This window comes from Enhydra lutris, unplaced genomic scaffold (genome assembly GCF_002288905.1).
Source record: "Enhydra lutris kenyoni isolate GAN:26980312 unplaced genomic scaffold, ASM228890v2 scaffoldscaffold4, whole genome shotgun sequence".
NCBI classification, from domain to species: domain Eukaryota; kingdom Metazoa; phylum Chordata; class Mammalia; order Carnivora; family Mustelidae; genus Enhydra; species Enhydra lutris.
The window spans coordinates 61645328-61667906 of record NW_019154088.1 but is presented as its reverse complement, the minus strand read 5'-3'; the positions used below and the strand labels follow the sequence as shown (position 1 = coordinate 61667906).

General features: G+C 37.7%; 1 protein-coding gene and 1 pseudogene across 1 annotated transcript; both read right to left on the bottom strand.

The window, feature by feature from the left end:
- Window positions 1-5144: 5144 nt before the first annotated feature.
- LOC111157968 lies at window positions 5145-5444 on the bottom strand (annotated as a pseudogene).
- A 3736-nt stretch (window positions 5445-9180) lies between these two features.
- On the bottom strand, window positions 9181-22231 carry LOC111158092 (uncharacterized protein C14orf53 homolog). The gene is made up of 10 exons (XM_022519931.1): window positions 22182-22231; window positions 21928-22080; window positions 20552-20648; window positions 19806-19856; window positions 18081-18158; window positions 17799-17882; window positions 17092-17151; window positions 16577-16718; window positions 10007-10065; window positions 9181-9380 (listed from the first exon to the last, which is right to left on the bottom strand). Exons 1-10 carry the CDS (start codon window positions 22229-22231, stop codon window positions 9261-9263), a joined length of 894 nt encoding a protein of 297 aa, XP_022375639.1. The 3' UTR covers window positions 9181-9260.
- Between the last annotated feature and the right edge of the window lie 348 nt (window positions 22232-22579).

The window sequence follows — 22579 nt, the reverse complement described above, 5'->3', positions numbered from 1 at the left end:
CTTTAATCTATCACCACAGAGCCTGGTGACCAACAGATTCTTAACTAGTTTCATATGAGAGAGATAATGAAATGTGAAAGTATGTCCAAGAAAATGGTTTATCTCAAACTAAAGATGAAGAGCAAATAGTTGGTGACATTGCTACCTTTCCAATCTATCTTATTACCTACAGCACCCTCAAATTTGAAATGATTTTAAAGTGTCTTGAATTTTTAGAGAGAAATTCTAAACCTGGCTACTAATAGGTTCTATAACCTTAAACTAAGTTGGGGTTTTTTAAGGTTTCGGACTATATAAGCACTCTTTAAGTAAAGTGGTTGTCTCAATAAACACCGTCTCAGAATATTCTATAATTATTCATGGAAAGAAACTGATATTTTTGTTTCACAATAAATAACAGAAAACAGGGGACTTTAGACAAACCAGGGTTGCTGTGGGGGGAGGTCGCTGGGAGGATGGGGTAACTGGGTGATGGGGCTTTAAGGAGGTCACTTGAGGTAATGAGCACGGGGTGTTAACCTCTGAACCTAATAATACACTATAGTTAATTAAATTGAGCTTAAATTTTTTAAAAGGTAAAAAAAATAAAACAAGGGAATTTCTTTTCTTTCTTTTAGATTTTATTTATTTGACAGACGAGATCACAAGTAGGCAGAGAGACAGGCAGAGAGAGAGGGAAGCAGGCTCCCCACTGAGCAGAGAGCCAGATGCAATGCGGTGGGATGGGGGGCTCAATCCCAGGACCCTGGGATTATGACCTGAGTTGAAGGCAGAGGCTTTAACCCACTGAGCCACCCAGGAGCCCCAAGGAAATTTCTATATAAAAGTAATAATGGTGAAATTTAATTGGGAAAGGTGAGAATTAACCTTTGGAGTTTTGTTTGCTAAAACTACTAAAATCGCTGAAAAAAGTAATATTAATAGAACTAAGCTGAACAACTACTAATATGTGCTTGTTTTTCAACAATTTTGCTCAAGTATATTCATCTCTGCTGAATTTAGCAATTTGTAATAAAATTTGCACCTTACTGTCTAACGTGACTTCTCTTTTACTGCTGGTTATTGAATATTGCAGTATACACATATTTTTTACTCCTGTTTTATAGTATGACATTTCTTCAAAATTCATCCTGGAATCAAGCATTAAAACAGAAAAATTTTCAAACCAATGTAAGAAGAGGGTAGCATTCCTGAATATTGACAAATGTCTTAGGACTATACTGAGGGAAAGGGGAAAACAGGAAATGAAAAAGAGTTTGTGCATAAAGAATTAGCAGTGCCCAAGGATTCACTTTCTCTAAAGGTTTTAATGAAAACTACAGAAGTTTACATTAACTAAAAATTAACACAAAAGATAGGTAAACATCTGCCTTTCATAGTGACTTTCATTATGAAGATGAAAGTTTATCAGTAGAAATTATGGTAAAGGTTGAATTTTTTCTAATAAGAGTGTGTTTACACTTAGCCCTCCAAGTACTTTAGTGTTCCTGTGGCTAATCACAATTTCAGTATCAAGTAAAAACTTATCGGCTTTTCTGGGGTCAGACTCTCCTCATTGACGTTAGACGTGAACAAGAACAAATTTGGCAAAAAAAAATTATTCTTCCTCTAAAGCTTATTCCATTCTTGCCTCTTTCCTGATAAGCTAACAGCCACATTTAAAACTGACTCAATTAAAAATGGGTGCAACAGTTTGAATATATTTAATGCTACTGAATGGTTAAAATTGTAAATTTTGTTCTGTGTATTCAGCACAACAAAAATGGGTGCAAGGTGAAATTCTGGTTGATTTTAACCTATTATTTTCCTCAAAGGAAGCTTGATTATAGTCAAGATGAACTTTAGATTGGCTGAGTTAGACAATGTACTAGTCCCTAGGGCTGCCATAACTATCACAAACTGGGTACCTTAAAACAACAGAAATTTATTCTCTCAAAGTTCTGGAGCCCAGAAATCTAAAAAGAAGCTGTCAGCAAAGCCATGCTCTCTCTGAAGGATCTAGGGAAGAATTCTTCTCTGCCTCTTTCTAGCTTCTAGTAGTTGCCAGCAATCCTTAGCATTACGTGGGTTGTAGCTACATGGCTTCAATCTTTGCCTCCCTCATCACATGGCCTTCTAGTCTGTGTGTATTTTCACTTGGACTTCTTGAAGAATATCAGTCATTCCATTTAGGTCCCACTATAATCCAGTATGATCCCTGTTTAACAAATTATATCTACAAAGACCCTATTTCCAAATAGGTTACATTCTGAGATTCTCGGTGGATGTGAAATTTGGGGGTGGGGGACACTATTCAAGCCAGTACAGGCAACGACAAAGGTTCAAAGAACGACAAAGTTTCTTTAAAAGCTGGGATTTAGAAATTAGACACATGCTTAGAGGAAAACACTCTACAGTAGAGAATACTGGGGAAATTTTTAACATTTGAACTAAATGGTCTAATGCTTTTCCCCACAAGAGCAGTTTTCTAAATTAGAATTTTTCAAAGTCTAGTAAGATCAATTTATACATTCTTACTAATGAAACTGACATTTTGCTGTTAGTTTTGATGCCTTTGTTGTCTTTTAGTGAAGCTGAGCCTCCACAGTCGTCCACGGAATTTGGTGGCACTTATTTGGGAATAATTAGGACAGTGTTTTCCAATGTCTGCCATGTTTATAAGAATAAATTTGAACTTTTCTTGGGCTTTTGATATTATATTTCTGCCGCCCAAATTTCTGCTTGAATAATTTTGTGCCCTGGTCCTTTTTATTTTTCTCACCCTTACTCTCTTTCTCTGAGGTCCCCAGCTGGAAAACCAGATGTATGAGAACATTTCGGTTACAAGTGACTAATCCTAGCTTAAGCCAAAAAGCTACACAGCTATGAATTCCAGACAGGTATATAGCTTCAGGGTTGGCTAAATTCAGGATCGAAAACCATGTCATCAAACTCTTTCAGCTATACTTTCTACTTTGTTGACATAATTTTCATATTGATTCTCCCTACCTGGTTGCAAATTTGGTAGTGTCTTCTCTAAGCAATAGTTTAGATCAGTAGTTTTCAAGTTTGTCTGGGGATACCTGGAGATCCCAAGACCCTTTCTTGAGAGTCTTCAAGGTCAGAAATATTTTCATACTAATACTAAGGCATTGTCTTTCCACTCTCATTTTCTCATTAGATATGGTGGAATTTTTTCCAGAGGCTACTTGTGATCTCATCATATATAATGATAACATCACTCTCACAGCTAATAAAATGTGTGTTTATATATTTTTATATTTAAAAAAAGTTTAGGGGTGCCTGGGTGGCTCCGTTGGTTAAGCATCCAACTCTTAATTCAGCTCAGTCATATCATCAGGGTTGTGAGATCAAGCACCATGTCAGGCTTTGCATTGAGCATGGAGCCTGCCTAAGATTCTTTTTCTCCCTCTCCCTTTCCCCCAACCCACCACTCTCTTTCTCTCTTGCTTAAAAAAAAAAAAAAAAAAAAAAAAAAAAAGTTTTTAATATGCTAAATATTGATAGATAAAGCCTACTTAAAAGTTCTTTGGAGTCCTCAATAATTTTTAAGGATGTAAAGGGTTCCTGAGACCAAAATGTTGAGAACCATAAAACTAGGTCATGTCCCCACTTACTTACTAAGGCAAGTTAACCTGATTGGTTAGGCCTCAGTCATGCACTTGTCCAGAGCATGAGTATCATCTGAGCCTTACCAAATGGCTAAGACCAAGGGAGGATGGATCTAGGTAGTGCTTTGATAGATCAGCATTTAGTACTTCAACTCTTCTTAAATCTTTTTTTTTTAAGATTTTATTTATTTATTTGACAGAGATCACAAGTAGGCAGAGAGATAGGCAGAGAGAGAGGAGGAAGCAAGCTCCCTGCCAAGCAAAGAGCCTGATGCGGGGCTCAATCCCAGGACTCTGAGATCATGACCTGAGCCAAAGGCAGAGGCTTTAACCCACTGAGCTACCCAGACACCCCAGTACTTCAACTCTTCTTACAGACTCCTATCTCCACCATTACTACATATTTTATTCTTTTCCGAGGGCTGTAATTTAGACCTTTAATACCACTGAAATTGTCTTCTGTTAATATTCAGACAATAGAGAAGCATTCCCCAATGTGTCATGACAATTTACACAAGATCCACCACTTACATGTCTGCTTATCTGACAAAAGAGGGAAGCAAGGAGGGAAAAGTCTTGCTTTCTAAGAAAGCACTTGTTTTCCTCCCTCCTTAATTCAAAGAAAGCGTAGACCATAGGGGAGAAAGACAGTAGTTGATAGAAGAGGAAGGAATTATTAGGTAAGAAAAAGGAGAGTAAGATTTATTAAATGGAAAAGTAGGGTTAAGTGCCTAGAAGTTCTTTGATTTTTTAAAGGGCTCTGTCTACAAGGCCTTTAGGTTTTAGGACTCAATGTACACAAGTCAAGAAAATATAGTCCCAGAGTGCCGGGATAGCTCAGTCCATTAAGCATCTTCCTTTGGCTCAGGTCATGTGGTCCTGGGATCAAACTCATCAGGGATCTGCTTCTCCCTCTCTCTCTGCCCCTCCCCGCTGCTTGTGTGCACTCCCTTTCTCTCAAATAAAATTAAATTAAAAAGATATTCCTGGGTGCCTGGGTGGCTCAGTGGGGTAAGCCTTTGCCTTCAGCTCAGGTCATGATCCCAGGGTCCAGGAATCAAGCCCCACATGGAGCTTTCTGCTCAGCAGGGAGCCTGCTTCCTCTCTCTCTCTCTCTCTCTCTCTCTCTCTGCCTGCCTCTCTGCCTACTTGTGATCTCTCTCTGTCAAATAAAAAAAAAAAATTATTAAAAAGATATTCTTAAGTTTGAAAACTGACATGGACTGAGTTTAAGTTTTGAACTTCTAAAAAAATCAAAAACATAATTTTCCTAAATTATTATTTTTTTTCAAGTGAAGAACTAAAAACAGAATTTGTTCATTGAGGGCAAGAGGATGAAAGCTATATAAAAGTCAAAAGCTTATCTGACTTTTCTTTCTCTGCTTCTCAAATGAGGGCTGGATTTTATTGTACATTTTCTGAGAGTCCTAATCTGCTCATGGAATCCTTTATACAGGGGGAAGCTGTGGGACAGATTCTTTAAGAGACCCTTCGGGAGAACTCTCATTGGGCAGAAGTGTTGCTCAATGTTGCCTACTTCTTTCCCTTCTGCTTCATGTGTATTACAAAATAGTCATTGCATGCGATGGTAAGCCCTGCAATTAGCAGGAAGCAGCTCTGGAAACCCACTTTGCCATCTAGGCACTGGTCGAGGTCCTTCATTATTTTGTCCACGGCCAGAGGGTCTTTTTGATTTTCCAAAAATCCAGGAGCTCCTTTTCCGTGAGTACTCTCGGGTCCTCCTTTGTTAAGTAGCCTTTATCCCCAGCAGTTGTGGAACCTGTGAAATGCGAACAGCATGGTTTCCATGGCGAGTTCCATTTGAGATGGCATTTTGGTGAGGTCTGCTGAACCTTGGCCCAAGGCGTGTCAGGGACAATTGGCGCGCTGGGACGCACTGCCAGTGAGCAGAGAGAGACAGGCTGGGAGCCATCTGTAGTACAGGGTGGGGGTAGGGGACCTAACATTATTATTATTTGGTTTCCTTGTAATCAAACATAGTTTAAGGCCCAGCTACCCTAGGAAAATATATTTGTCTCCATAAAAGCAATATACAAAAATAAAATTATTTTAAAAAAGGAAAGAAAATTCTTTTATTAACCTAAATAACCTCATTTTGTCCTAGGTTGACCAATAATTGGAAGAGACATGGTTTATAAGAATATTTATACAGTGTTTTAGCTTAAATTGAATCTTAAATAAAGTCTTGAAATGTTAGGAAGCATAAATGAATATGTGAAGGAAACAAAGATGATGGATTTTCAGGACCACTCATTTTACCATGGGATAATTACATTTCATGTTTATCTGTCTGTGTATCTCCTGCTGTGGGATTGATTGGTTGTTAGAGCAAGTATCCCTTTCCAACATGACCTTGTTCTCTTCACATTTCCTAATATCTGATGATTAAATACAGAACATATGATGCAATAGGGACTTCAAATTTTGAGCAATGCAGGCTCCTCCTTAGGTGCCAAAGGGGCTGTTAGAAATTTGCCGTGGCATGTGACAGACTGCAGAAGCCTCTGCCAATACAGAAGACATCATCTAAAGTGCCCACAGTTCACATAAGCAACACTGAAGCTAGATTTTCTGCCTGGATCTAAAAGCATAAGGCAATATTCTTGCATATTGTCACTTGTCCCTTTGGTGATTGCAATTTTAGACTAAAGATGAGAGTATCAATCAGGCTGTTGTTGGCCTTATCTCATTTAGGAAAGAAGTATAACAAGCATCATTAATCACTTTGTGGTCATGGCAAAAAGATAACTTTTAGAGGAGAAATGTTGGCAAATATTCCCTGAATAGTTCGGAAGTTAAGGTAAAAATAAATAAGAGTAGCTACAAAGATAGTACTACCTAACGTTATGGCTTGTAAATGTATTGCTAGTGGGACAAAGTTTTCCTCAGTTGAAGTGAAAACTGAAGAGTATCTCCCAACCACAGTCAAGGATCAGAGGTTTTATTCTCAGAGAAACATAATTGGAATATTATGAGTGTATATAAAAGTGTAATAATGTTTCAATTCCACTAATACTTTGTGATTGCTAATTCAGCTTCTCTAATAACTTGATTCTGAAATGGGAATGGCCTACACATAGACATATTCTAACCACCTTGGAAGGAATAGCCATCTGTGTAATTTAAATTAATTTGGTTTATCAGTGAATCTCTTGGGAGTTTCTGACCTGTTAGGTAAGTTGACCAAATAAATTTGTACCCACAAAGTTGAGATCCATATCCTGCATTTATCAAAATGCAGATACCCACAAATAACCAGCCAAATGATAACTTTGCACTGGCATATAAGTGCAAGTCAGAGTCCAAAGTGAAGTCTTACAGACAAAGTAAGATAAAAGGCTATGATATTTCCATTTTGTGTTTTGAAGATTTGGAGCATTGGAGGGGAAAATGATGAGCCTGACTGATAGTTAACATAGAATTTCAATACTTTGGAGATGGCAAGTGATTCTTTTTCTAAGAAGTTATAAATCTCTCCTAGCAACTAGTTTATTCATGCCTTCCTTAATGAAGAAAATAGGAGGGAAAAGTTCAGATACTCATCTAAACTTATTGAATGTCAAACAAACAACACATCTGATTTTAAAACATTTGAATGGTGCTCTTTTAATCTAATTTTAAAATTGGGACTCTAAGGCCCTGAAATTAAATGACTTACTTAAGTAGTCAGCGTACAGTCAGATTTTATTTATATTCTTGACCTGGGTTCTCATTGTTCTGTCTAATCCAAATGACTAGGAAAGTCCATCAGGACTGTTGAAGTGTAAAAGGACTAAATAAGTACAGAGGTGACTTTCTTGAAACAGAACGTGGATTACATACTCAGGTAGCTCAGTTGGGAGAATATGAAACTAATCATGTCAGGGCTGCAGAACCTGTTATTCTTGTGGTCTAGAAAGGAAAGATAGAAATTAGATTGAAATATGAACTGGTAGTAAGAATACCCAGGCTCAATTAACTGTGGGACTTTGGACACCCTTTCAACATATCTGAATTCCAGTTTCCTTTTCTGTAAAATGAAAAGAAAGTCATACTTAAAGTTCCTTCTAATACCCAAATTCTGTGATTTCATGTAAACCTTTTCAAGTCCAAATTACATTTTAAACACAACTTTACAGATTTAAATTAACCTTGGGGGAAAGAAAATTTTTAATTGGTTGGCTTACTTTGCTCCTTACCAGAACGTACAAGGAATTTCTACAAACTAGGAAATGTTTTGTAACAAATCAACTTTCCCCATATTGACATGATATGGGAAATTAGTGACAACTTAGAGTAAAGAAAAGATCTGAAGATCTCAGGGACTACAGTATGATTCAAACTGACATAAGACAAGGTATTAAGGGAGCCTGAGACTTTGCAATTAACTGTCTGAGGACTTATGCAATATCTGAGTCTCTATCTAACCCCAGGTACTGCATTAGGTGGTCAAAATGAAAAGATGAACAAGACATAGTACTGGGCCTCAAAAAATTCACAATCTGGTGAAGGAGATAACTCAGTAAACAAATAAGAAATTGCAATATAATTCATTAAGTGTTATGATAAAGGCAAGAGAGCCTGGAACAGTGATTCTCCAACCTGGCTGTGCATAAGAATTTCTGAAGGAGCTTTTAAAAAATACAGATGCTCTTACACTATCCTTAAGAGATGATTTAAATGATCTAAGGGAGGGGCCCAGTGAATTGGTATCTTCAAAAGCTCCCAGGGAGATTCTAGTATAAGAGTTGGGAAGGAGAATCACTGGGATAGGAGAAGGACTCAAACTCAGCCCTAAGGACAAATGATAATGTGCAAACACACAAAGAGAAGAATCAACTTTGTGTAGAGGCATGGAGATAACAGACCTCATGGTACATCAGGGGAGTTATAAATAGGTCTGTTGAGCTGAATATAGTATACATGAGCAAAGGGAGATACAGTGAAAGAGGAGCCTGGGGATATAGGCAGGAGGCAGATCATTATATGGTCTGTGAAGGCGCTGGACTTCATACTAAAGTCAATGGAAAACCAGGAGGGAAGAAACATGATCTCATTCCTTTTTTGGAAAACACCACTTCAGGTGCCGTGGAAGATGGGTTAGAGGGACTGGAAGTGGGGAAACCAATTAAAAGGCTGTGGTCATCTAAGTAGGAAAGTCGGCCTCAACTAAAGCAGTGGTGGGTGGAAGATAGGAAGGTAGAAGTTATTCAAGGAAAATGTAAGTAGGAGAGAGAATCATCAGGGCAGTTGGACATGGTAGGTGAGAGAGTAAGAGAAATGTATGGCACATAATTTTCCTTATTTTGTACCTATTTTTACTTATATGCTAGTGATGGATCTGCCCAGAATGAAACATTTCAGAGGTGGAGAGGAACAGCATTTTATGTACTTGTTAACAATATACAGTATGGTTTGAATCTAGTCATTTCAAAATCAAGAGCTAACAAAATAATCAGAGACTGTTTTACAATCCCTAAATGACTAAATTCCTGACATACTTATGGTCAAGCATCTAACCTGCATTTCCACCCAGTTTGGTGGAGACACGGTAAACAACACTAAAGCAAAGGTTTGAGAGATTTTAATTAACACAAATGGTTGTGCCTAGACTTTAAATCTGCCCAAAGCAAATGGAGTGAAAGCCTTCTAATCCTTCAGAGCTTCATCCGGTAGTGACCTCAGATATAAGAGCCTCCCTCCTACATCGTCAAACTGACTTCCTCTAGTTCCTTGTTGTTCTGTGTAGGTCTTTGATCCCAGAATTCTCTACAACATAGAGGAGGAAAAAAGAACAAAAAACAAAAAACAAAAAGCAGCTAAAACATCAAGTGCTCTGGCACTCACTATGCAAATCCCCTAAAAATACTAAATTAGAATGTGCTTTAAAAAATAAATTCCAGAGGCGCCTGGATGGCTCAGTTGGTTAAGCATCTGCCTTTGGCTCAGGTCTTGATCCCAGGGTCCTGGGATGAAGTCCTGAATTGGGCTTCTTGCTCAGTGGGAAGCCTGCTTCTCTCTCCCTGCCCCTGTCTCTCCCCCTGCTCATGCTCTCTCTCTCTCTCTCCCCCCCTCTCAAATAAATAAATAAAATCTTTAAATAAATAAAATAAAATAAATTCCAGGGGCACCTGGGTGGCTCAGTTGGCTGAGCAGCTGATTCGATTTTGGATCAGGTCATGATCTCAGGTCATGGGATCCAGTCCCATGTAGGGTTCCACACTCAGCGAGGAGTCTTTTTGGCTTTCTCTCTCTCCCTGTCCTTCTGGCCCTCCCCCCTCTCTTTCTCTGAAATAAATGAATACATCTTTAAATAAATAAATAAATTCCAAAAATCTATACCCACTATCTATGCAAGCCTTTAAAATAATTTTGAAAATGAAAGTAATTCTTACCACATTAGATTCATTTTTGCTGGTACTTGTTCTGCCCGTAGTTGTAGTGCTTATAGTACCTGGTGGGAAACATTAGGAAAATGAGAGCTTTCTTTGAGAAAAAACAAAATGAAACAAAACCCAGTTTTATTTTGAGTTGCAAGGCTACTAACATTCATCACACATTACATACCATATCATTGCATTACTGTAGGAATGACTCTGGTATTAGCATTAATGTGGATTTTCTAAATGTTGCTTTAGAACATAACTTCAAACATTATTTTTAAAGTTGGAATGGCAAACCTATTTCAACTAAGGGCTCATGTCTCTCAGGCAGAAGAAAATCATTTGAGGACTGTATGCAAGTAGAAACAATTTTGTTTGAGAACCCACAAAACTGTACTTTTAATACAACTTTTAAATGAAAAAAAGGAATGATAAATCATATTCATATATACACACCCTCAGATAACCCAGATACATATTCCATAAAAATGGCTCACTGTAGATAGTGGAGAACAACAACAAAAAAAAAAGATATAAGTGGGCATGGGGACAAAAAAGAGAAGGCAGGGAGAATGACAGGCATAGACTGAGATAGAGAAGAAGAAGGGAGCCAATAAAAAGAGGAAAAATGAAGAATTGGAGGATGTTAAACAGGCTCTGTAGTGAGTCTGTCCTAAGTTAGGACTGCCAGGATACCAGTTAAGTTTGGGTTTCAATAAAAAACCAAATAATTTCGATAAAAACCATGAAATGTTTGGGAAATACTTAGACTAAAAAGTTAACTATCTGCAATTCAAATTGAACTGAACATCCTCTTTCTGTTTGCTATATATGGCAACCCTATCCTAATAATCCTGTTGAATTTCCTGCGTGTAATATAAAAAAGTTTGGAAGCTATTGTCCCTCATTGAAATAATCATAATATCAATAAAGGTACTATTTATTTTTTTCAACCCTCAGAATTTATATTTAGGAAAGAAGAATTTTATTCTCCTCCTGGACTTCTGTGGGGTTTTATTTATTTTTTTAAAGATTTTATTTATTTATTTGGCTCAGACAGGGAGAGAGAGTGAGAGAGAGCACAAGCAGGGGGAGCTGCAGGCAGAGAGAGAAGCAGGCTCCTCACTGAGCAAGGTGCCTGATATGGAACTGGATCCCAGGACCCTGCGGTTATAACCTGAGCCAAAGGCAGATGCTTAACCAACTGAGCCACCCAGGTGTCCCTCTGTGGGGTTTTATAGGACGTTAAAAAAAAAAAAACTTAGTTTAGAAATTAACTTCATAATCTACTATTATTTACTAAAGTAACTACTACATAGTACTACTATACCATAAACCTAACTTTGACATTCAAAAGGTTCAAGTTGTCTCAAAGCTTTAAAAAGCCTGTATTTGAGAATGTTACTATTTATCAAGGACCCAGATTCAAGCTAACAGTGGGTTTCCACCCCTGCCTTTCAGCCTTTTAACTTTAACACTATTATTTTCCTTTCAGCAGCACCTACTGGAGTGTATTTCAGCCATCAGGAAGAGTCATACTAAAGTGAAGTAAAGGTTAAAGCCAGGAAGAATGACTTGCTTTGGGAACGGAGGGAGTTAGAGAATAAATAAGGTCTCAAGAGTATTCATTTCCCACCTCACTGGGATTTCATCTGAATTTATAAGTGTAGCAAAATATTCACATCCAACCTTCAGCTTCTTCTCAAGAAAATGCCAAGAGTACGAGTTTGGTGGGGGGAAGGGGGAGGAGAAAAAAGAAGTGTCAGAATCAAATGTCTTATCGTCAGTTACATTATTACCGAAGATAAATTTCTTCTTTAAACTACCAGCAGGCATGATGGGAAATTCAGCTGAATTTAAAGATTACTTCTTGCCTGTGCTAAGATAGGTGGATGCCAAAGGCTATGAACTGTTCTCTTGACTCTACAGGAGCCGGGGAAAGGCTGTTACACAGCTTTGGTCAAATTGTAATTTTACACTGCTGGGAAAATAAATCCCTTCAAATGTGACTCGTCCCCAGAAGGCATTCACTCGGTGTAAAATGTTCTTCTCTTCTACAAGACTAGGTGAGGCAGTATGCCAAATAGATTGCACTGGAAATGGTAATGCTATAACCAGGGCCTCCAGAGAATTTGCAAGTAGGGATTGTTTAAAGTGTATCAAAGTAATAGTAACACAGAATTCTGTTTTGCCAATCAAATAGCTCACACCACTGCAACACAGCCAACCAGCACACAGGACAGCTGATGCAGGAGGAAGAATTCTTGGCCAAGAGCAGTGGGAGAAACTTTTCCTTTACTTGGAAATGTCCAGAACAGAAGGACCTGTACCCGGATTTGCTGGGAGGTATGTCCCAAACGACATTTTATCCTTTAAGACAGGTTTGTGAAATTCAGTTCTGTTGAGACTAGAGGAAAATGAACCATATGTAGGAACATTATTAAGTACTTAAACTTCAAAAAATCACCACCTTGTGTAATTGCTCAACTCATTTTATAATTCAGTGTCCCAATTACCTGATTTATCTGTGGTTGAAAGAAACAGTATTAGACAGGGATTGTGAAGGAAGCAGACAGTGAATGTTTTTGGAAACAAGGAAACTATAGTTCAAGAAGCACAGTAACAGGAGAGCAGACTACTGAGTTTAGTAAGGTCTAACCAAGGCTGCCAGTAATACACCTCAGAGCAACAGAGCATAGCAGAAAACATCAATAATTTCTTTTTCATTTGATATATAAATGTAGCACATTTTGTCCTGTGGGAACAGAAGACCAGTCTCTCCCACAGTGTATCAGGGTTCCTAAATCACCATTTGTGGACTAGAAGCCTAGATGTGGTTGGTGCCACCTACTGGGATAAATGCAAAATTACAAACTGTCAACCCATGTTGAACTGTTTTATTACTGACCAAATTACCCATAGGGCATATGAGTCTTCATTGGGAGGATAATACATTAAACAGTGATAAGTTTGGATTTAAATCATAGCTGCTAGAGGTGGAAGAGTCATGAGACATCCCATATTTTAACTAGGAGATGAGCTTGGATACAGAATCAGAAGCCTGCCTTCTCTAGTTTCTTGTTTTATGAGACCTAACCCATAGAGTCATCGTGAACATTACACAAAACCACATGCTTTCAACATGCTCTATAATATGTTTTGATTATTTTAGACAAAGGAAAAAACTGAAACTAAATGACTTCCCAGGTTATTTAAATATTCAGCTTCAAAAATAAGATCTGCAACTCATATATCTGACTCTAGATCAAGTGCTTTTTCCATTAAAATACTGTTTCCAGGGGCGCCTGGGTGGCTCAGTGGGTTAAGCCGCTGCCTTCGGCTCAGGTCATGATCTCAGAGTCCTGGGATCGAGCCCCGCATCGGGCTCTCTGCTGTCTAGGGGAGCCTGATTCCTCCTCTCTCTCTGCCTGCCTCTCTGCCTGCTTGTGATCTCTCTGTCAAATAAATAAATAAAATCTTAAAAAAAAAAAAAAATACTGTTTCCAGGGGCACCTGGGTGGCTCAGTGGGTTAAAGCCTCTGCCTTCCGCTCAGGTCATGATCCCAGTGTCCTGGGATCGAGGCCCGCGTTGGCTCTCTGCTCATTGGGGAGCCTGCTTCGTCCTCTCTCTCTGCCTGCTTCCTCCTCTCTCTCTGCCTGCTTCCTCCTCTCTCTCTGCCTGCTTCTCTGTGATCTCCGTCTGTCAAATAAATAAATAAAATCTTTAAAAAAAATAAATTAAATAAAATACTGTTTCCAAAAATTTGGTATCAAGATGATTTTTTTTTTTGCAAGATGATTTTGAATGGCAACTGAGATAAATTTAGAAGGTGATAGAACACAGCATCAAACACTCTGTAAATCATAGTGAGAAAATTACTCCCTTTTCAATTCTTTAAATTTGATGGCCTCAAGGAGAAAGTTTCAGTTTGTTGCTCGTTTTCTTTAAAACTCTCTACATCTTGCTAATCTCACTTCCTAATAAAACAGACCTCAGGCTTTAGTGTCTGGTTGGAACATTAAAATCTTGTTTTTCTGTATCTTTACTAAGTTTACTTTCAATTTTGGAAAGCTTTATCGGTTTTTCATTGAAAATAGTAATATTAATTTTATGTTCCAAGAATGCATTTAAGAAATTAAAGAAGTCAGTCTAAACAGAATATATTGAAAACAACAAACCAAGTGACACAGAAGTTGGGAAATATGAGCACAACGAAATCGCCTCCCTATATCACATCACTGCTGGTAATTATATCTTAACACAATTAGTTTAAAAATACCTCTATGAAAAAAACGAATGCTTTTATTTTCTTTTCAATAGTCAAACAAATAGGTCAACATAACCAAAATCTAAGACTCAGATTTCAGATCCATTGAGGCTCAAATAAACCCAAAGATTTTGTATATGTGTGTGCTAGAAAATGAAACTGGCCTATAATCAGTGTTCAGTGAGAGCACAATCAATAAAGCTCAGGAACAATGGGTAACACATGCTTGTGGCTACTTTCATTGGTGGTAACTGGAATTTTAGTGCCCTATCACTTAATTCTCCAGAAGCATAAGAGGAGAGAAGGGAAAAGAGAGTACTGATCTGTGGGCTGTCCTAGTCCAAATTTCAAAGATCCAACGTTCTGCAAACAAGGGAAAAATAGAAATCTTCTAAGGTGATTGAATCGAATGGAACCCTTCACTACTTATTAATCTTGGTTGGATTTGAATCTGGAGCTATTTTAGTATATGTGCTGCCGAATCGAGCACTGAATGTGGAGCTAAAAGATTTTTAACTCCTTACTCTAAGATCCATCGGGATGACCTTCAGCTAATTTTAAACAAAGTAAAACAAGGATCTGTCATCCTTGTACCCTCTTCTCCTCTAGCTTTTTATTTTATACCTTAGTAACTTACTGCTTCTGATTGCATTCTAGGTTCTTATTTGAGAAGAAAACCTCGAGCTTCTTACTGTCCAATTCTTATCAAAACAACAGGTAAAAGAAAAAAAATTAAATATGATATAAGCTCCTGGCTGGCTCAGTCCATAAAGCCTGTGACTCTTGGGGTGGTGAGTTCGAGCCCCATACTGAGTGTAGAGATTACTTAAAAATAAAATCTTTAAAAAAAGAAGAAGAAAAAATATAAGTAGAACACTGGCTAAAGGATGAGTAGTCGATCCAACCTAGATTTTGTAAATTTTATATATGAGTCAAGTCAGACTGACAGTACTATGTACCTGGACCAAATCGTCTTGAACTGACCCACTGCTTTTTAAAATTTTCAAATTAATATTTTTATTAGATTGTGCCAACAAAAAGATAAGAAACAGCCTAGAAAATTTAGATTCTGAATTCATTTTAGAAATATTATTGAGAACATTAGCTACTATAACACAGTATGTCTTGCTCCATGGAGAAGAAATTTCTCTCTGGTCTCAAAACTAGTAAAAGCTATATTTCTTGAGCAATTGGTTTATTATTATTTTGTGGACACTGTGAATCCATGTTTCTTTTTCTAGGAAATCCAGAACCAAGTTTGAAGCGCGCTTCTAGTAACTATATAGTACTTTCATTATACATATTCATGTATTTACTTGGGCTCAACATATTTTCCCTTTTTCTTGATTTACTCATCTATTTATTTAAATCTTATGTGCTGTGTGTGATTTTATCAGCTGTTCAAGCCCTTCATGGTATAAGATTGAGTAAAAATTAGAGATATAGAGGGGCACCTGGGTGGCTCAGGTGGTTAAGTGTCTGCCTTTGGCTCAGGTCGTGATCCCCCGGTTCTAGGATGGAGACCTCCATCGTGCTCCCTGCTCAGTGGGAATACTGTTTCTCCCCATTTCCCACCCCTCTCTTCAACTCCTGCTTTCTCAATCTCTCACTCTCTCTTTCTCAAATGAATACATTTTAAAAAAGAAATGCAAGATATACATACTTACACTGTTACTGATAAAATATTGTTATCCCCCTACGATGATTTCTCATTGCATAGGTTTTCTTTAAAATACAGAGTTCAGATTCATAGATCCCTGAAAATTTAAGAAGTCTTTCTTCTGCCCTTCAGAAGCAGTTCCTTTATTATTTTTTTTTTTATAGTAAACTATACAATTTCCTCTAATGATGCCATAAATTCTTTGGAGGGAAACGCTGAAAATCTCAGAAGAATATTTGGATTAGTGAAACTCACAACCACTGTCAGAAGTATATCTCTTTGGCTTTCTGTTCTGAAGTAGCAGAGTCTAACTCCAACAAGATTCATGAGACCAAACTACAGTAATTCCTAAGAAAAAGGTACAAGTGGGGAGGAGACTAATATATTATCAGGTACCAACTTTGTACTAACTACGTATACTAAGTACATAATATGTAACTTAGTCTTTACAAAAGAAAATTTCATTTCCTCCAGAGGAATCCTTACTTTACAAGAGCTTCTGAGTAATAATGATAGTGATAAAATTCATTAGATCACTACTAACATTTAACTTACGGGGTGCCAGGCATTGTGCTGTTCACTTCATAAGTAATAGAATGTTCACTGTAAAATAAAATAAAGGCTCAAACTGTGTGCCTATGATACTCCACCTACCTCGGGACCCAGGAAGATTAAAATATGCTTGCTTTGGTTCCAAATTCTGCTGTAAGTATAGGGATAATTTCAAGTCATTGGCCTTCTGGTAGTTCTTCAAGGCTTCAATTCTCAGCTCAATCACTTTGCCATTGAAGTCATTCTACAAGGCAACATTTTCAAAATTACTCATATAATACTGGCCTCTCTAAAGCACCTGTAACCTGATCCTTTTTACTCAGAAGTTTAAAATCATCCCATCATGTTCAATCTCTAAAGTTGGGCAGAAAGTATTTGTGATTTTCCCCCCATTTCAAATAGAACAAAATCAAGACTATACGGGAAAAATGTATTTAAGTTATTCAAGGTGAAGCTGGAGACAGGTCTCTGCAGTTACCTCCCCATGAAACGTTTTCTTTAAGCAGGATAATTGGTCATCCAGATGAGAGACTTGGGGTGAATATTATGAAACTAAAAGACCTTATATTGTCTGAATGAAATTGTATCCCATGTCGAACCTAGGAAAATCTTCGTACCTGAAGGATGTTGCCTCGTTCCTGGTACCTGACCCATTCCATTTTCCTCTGTTGCTTTTCCTGGTGGAAGAAAGAGCCTCTGGGTGACAAAGTAAATTGAGATCAGAAATCATTATTCTCAATATGCTGCAAAGACGTTATAGCAAAGTACATTAAATTCACTAATAAATTGGCTTCAACTTTTTAGTCCTTTTAGTAGGGCCCTACCTGTGTAATCCGTGCTCTGAAAGCTAAAAGCTAAATGAATAGAATACTTATCTATAAATAAGTATGTTGTGGGAAGATTAAATACAAGCATAATATTTCTAAATAAATGTTCGAAAACAAATCAGCTATTACTTTGAGATTACATAGTTATTGTGGAGTTGTCATTGTTCATGTAGTTTCTCCTACTTTGCCTTCACTAACATGATTTCCCAGAAACTTGCAGTTTGACTCTGACTCAAATATAATATCCCAAGGGAATGAGATCTCCTATAAAATTTGTATCAGTTCAAAAGCACCTGCTTTTTCCTCTCCCACTTCCCCTGCCTGTGTTCCCACTCTTGCTGGCTCTCTATCAAATAAATAAATAAATAAATAAATAAATAAAATACTTTTTTTTTTTTTTTAAAGAAGTGCATTGTAGTTTAGACAGATTGCTGCTACATTAAAAATTTTAATCCATCAGTTCTAAAAGCTACTACCATTCAGAAAGATTACACTACCTTCCTTTTCTCCTTCACTTTCTCTGCACATGATGTCTCCAGTTCATTTTTGGTCTTCCTAGATGATGAGGGGGTTTTGGGAACCTGGGATAAAAGAAGAGAGCTAAAGGAATAGAAGGTCCCAGAAGAGAAGTGCAATGTCTTAGCAGAGAGTAAATCCAGCCTAACCTAAAGGCCCAAATCCTATCTGCCTACCCAAATTAGCCTTCATTGTCAACAGGCTGTTTCCAGCAATGTGGTGTCAACAACCTTGAAATTCTAAGTACTATGTTGTCCACTTGCCTTCCCATCGTGCAAGTCTGCTTTGTGTTTTATCTGTAGTGCTTTTTGTTGACCACCGAGTTCTTCTGTGTCGAATGTCTGTAGAGAGACATTATGGCAAGGCTTTAAATTAGTGGGAATTAGTGAGGGAAGTTTTGGAAAACCAACACAAGTTAAGGCTTTTGGTTTCTGCCAGTCAGCAACCTGTCAGGGTTTGACATGAAAAGTGGACTACAAAATGGGGTTCGGAATGGAGTAAGACCTTCCGTTTGGTCTCGAGTATACCCTATAATAATAAGACCTATTAACTGTACCCTTATTATATGTCATCACCACTGTAAGCTACTTACACATTACTTATTTACAACACTCCATTAAAAACTTCTCATTTAATCCTCATAAGACTATTTTTATTTCCATTTTATAAATGAGAAAAGAGATTCAGAGAGGCTAAGTCATTTGTTTAGAGGAGTACAGAGCTGGAATTTGAACCAGATCTTATGGACTCCAAAGCCTATATTCTTAACCACTGGGCTGCTGTTCTTCTCTCTCATTTCTCGCTGTCTAAAATTATGAGTAGGGAACACCAATCACAAGCTAATGTGTGTGGACATCACTTATAAAAAATCTTTTGGGAGCTTTGGGGAAGCTGGATTTTGATAGAGGAATTGTGCTGGCACATTTCCTATCACAAGGACTCAAATCAAGAACCAAAACTGATAATTCATAGAACTGATTTGTAGCTGCCTCTGAGAAGTAGGAGCAAATCTCAGGTCAGGATGCAGGGCTTGATGGTATCCTGATTATTTGTGGTAAGGTCAGATGAAAAAAAAGTCAGAGATCACATCACACGCTGTTTATATCACCAGACACAATCTGTTTTTCTAGTTTTATAGTCTATGAAAAAGCACACAGATCTCAAGGAGTTAGTCCACAAAGGGATTTCCACCCCCATATGTTTTCCGAGCAAAAGGCCCTACTATTGTATTTTAAACAGTGAAGTGATTGTTGCAAAATCATAGGAGAATTAGAATTATATATTCATACATTCATTCATTCAACTTACATTTATTGATTGTCTACTATAATCCAAGCATTGTGCTACATACTAGGGATTCAGAGATGAACAAAGAAATCAAGAAACTGGAGGAGGTTGTATTCCAGAGAGGGCCAGGGAGACAAGAAACAAGTAAAATAACAATTATAAAAATAAAAATAATGAGCTTAATTATAAAGAGTGCTGTGGAGGACATAAACAGAATTCTATAATAGAAAGTAGGGGAGGGGTGCCCTGTTTTACATGGACTAAACAAGGAGGGCCTCTCTGAGGAGGTGACATTTAAGGAGACCTGAAGGATGAGAGTGAGCCAACCAAAAGAAAATAGTATTACAGGCAGAGCAAAAGCCTTGAGATTAAAAAAAGGTCTTGGCATGTTTGAGAATCCACAAGGAGGCCAGTGTGGTGGTTGCACAGAAAGTAGGGAGAGGACTTCTTTGAGAGGATAGAGATAGGCAACAGCCATATTTTGCCACAATAAGGAGCAGCTTTAAATGGTTTCCCTAAGGAAAGTGAAATGACTTGATTGTTTCAAAATATCACTTTGGCTGCTGTGCAAAGGATGGATTGGAATGAGGTATGGGTGGAAGCAGGGACATGACAAAATGAGAATGGGGACATGAGGAAAGGGAAGTTCTTTGCTTTAGGGTCTGTAAGACAATACTATCAAAAGATCCTTAGAGGCACACCTTGTTCCATAGCATCTCCATTTCCTTCCGAAGCATCTTGTTTTTCCTTTCCTGTTGGGGGGTGGGGAGAACAAACCAAACAAACAGAAATGTGTTTGTCCAGTCACTAAAGTGAAGTTGGAAGAAATTATTAAGTAATGAGGGGAAAGGGATGGGGATGCAGGTATATAGCAAACCATAGAGGAAGGCAATAAATAGGTCTAGCCCAAAATCCAGGAATGTGAGAGGTGAGTTTGATGAGATGACAGTACAAAAATAATAACAATTTTGAATAATAACTATAATTATGGTATTTGTAATATGTTACCAACATAAATGAGTTCTTCACACAACACTTAAGATGTTCTAATCATATGGCAATTTTTCTGGGGCATAGACCACTAATTTCTAATTTTTAAGATCATTTACCTTGTTGGTTTTTAAAAAATCTTATGAGTCTCCCAGAGCAAACTATTTCTTTTATTTTACTTTGGTATTTTCTATTCTTTATGAAATATGAAGGGTTAATATGCTTGTATTACTAACCTTTAGATGAAAAGTTTTTAAAAGTCAAAGAAATAGAATTTTTGCTAGTTAGTCCTGAGTCTGCCCAGCATTTCATCTGACTCCTTTTTAGATTGAGGAGCTATGAGTATCAGAGCCTTAGATGCTAGAGATGAGCTCTCTTTCCTTCCACATCTGATGATAGCAATTGAATGGAGCCTTATACCGGAGACCTTTTCTTAGAGTGCCTACCTACCTCTTACCAGATTCTGCTTCATCTCCTCTGCTTCTTTAATGAGCTCCATGACTGAGGATTCCTCACTCCCCTTCCCTGCCATGATCTGCCTCATAATCTGCAGACTTGAAGGAAGAGAAAGACATCACAAAACATAATACTTCTTAAAGATTAATATTAATATTCTGTAAGCAGTCAGAAAATAGACTACCATGGGAATGAGATGGGTGCTAAAATCACAGGAGTTAATGGAATTCCTTCTGGACATAGAAGGTCTCTATAGGATGATCTCATCCCCCACCCACATTTGCCTCAGCTCTGTGCTTTATAATGAGTTCTGTGTTCAGTAATGCTCAAAACTTAGGTCTCCAGCTGCCAGTGAGTCTCTTCTTCACCCCTTCAGAAAAATGTTTTCGTAAATGGCTTTTGAAGTAGAAAGGATGATTTTGCCCCTGTGAAGAATGAGGTCAAAGAATCTGTTGTCTTCAGCATAAATTCCAGAATTATGCCTTACCCCATCTCTATTTGTATTTCTCATATAAAGACCTTTGAGTTAGTTGGGGAACCCCTTATATCTTTATGATAGCTCCCAACATACAGTCCAAGCCATCAAGAAATTTCTAACAAAATCTGAATCAATACCAAGTAAGTCAAACACTCTCTATTCTTTAAAGGAGTTAATTTATGTTTACGTTCATTATACTTTTTTCTCCTTAGTTATAAGCAGAGATGTGAACCTTTGTGTTCTCTTGCCCTAAGAGAAGTTTTTTTCTGCACTGCAAGCAGCTGGTGCTTGACCACAACATTCTGCCTGGCCTTTGTTCTCCAAAAGTCTGAGCACCCTGGGATGCCTACACTACGGGTAGAGAATGAAGGTAGACCAATTAAGGTTAGATTATCTGAGACTAGAAAGGAGACAGAGTTGGTGGGTCCCAAGAGCAGTGAGTGCCCAGATAAGAGTTGAGATTTCATCTGCCTAGTATATTTAGAGAAGCCAGACTCTAAATCCGGAGGACTCCTAGGCCCAGAAGTTTTCTCTGTTTCACTCCTTGGCATGGGAAGAACAGAGTCATCTATCCTAAAGTGATCCCACAAACACGAATAAGGAGCTATCAGTGTAACCAAGATAGACTGAAATACTAAAGCTTTTCTCTGTTTCCTGGATGGGCATCCTAGGGAAGAAGAGTAGTAACTGTAATCTCTTGAGATGAGGGTTGAATCATATTTAATTTTACTAACAGAAAACAAAGGATTACTTGCCACTGATTTTGTGGTTACAAATTCTTTACTTACATAGCTCAATATCTAAATCTTTTTAAAAATGTAAATAATCATTGTTAATCCTCTGGATTAAAGTCCTCCAGCCTTTTTCCCTCTAAGAAACCCTGAGTAGAAGGCCTTTACCTTCTTTGTTTTTCCTCCAAGTTAGACATCAACTTCTGGCATAAGAGATTGTTCTTATCTTCAAGAGGTTTTAGCATCTCTAGCAGTTCCTGCTTCCTTAGCTTTAAGTCCTCATTCAGTTCCTTCAAGTAGTTCTCATCTATTTTGGAACATCTGTGGGAAGAATAATATCTGCCCTTAGCCTAAGTTAGTAACATAGACCCTCCTTTTCCCTCTGGATAGTTACCACTTGGCATCTTCTGTCCATGACTCACCTTGGTTTTGAAGGCAAGTAAGATCCTGAAGGGTTTGCACCACTTGTCATTTTGAAGGGAAATTTCTACTCTAAGAATAGAGAGGTGTTCTTGGAAACATGTGCCTTATTGTTCCATTCAGTTAAGTCATCATCTTTCTGCTGCTGTTCTTGAATCTCCTGTTGCATTGGGCTGATTTTAGTTACAGCTTGAGTCACAATGGCACTAAGACCACAGAATCACCAGGACTTTTAAGTGTCTCCAACATCATTGACAGCTTGTTGAATGAAAATATTATTAGATACATCTGACCAATTCTTGCCTTAGCTTTAACCAATGCCCAATATTTTATTCTGAAGTCTCTGAAGGGGATAGAATCAGAACATATCTATATTATGGAATTCCTAGAAATTTGTGGC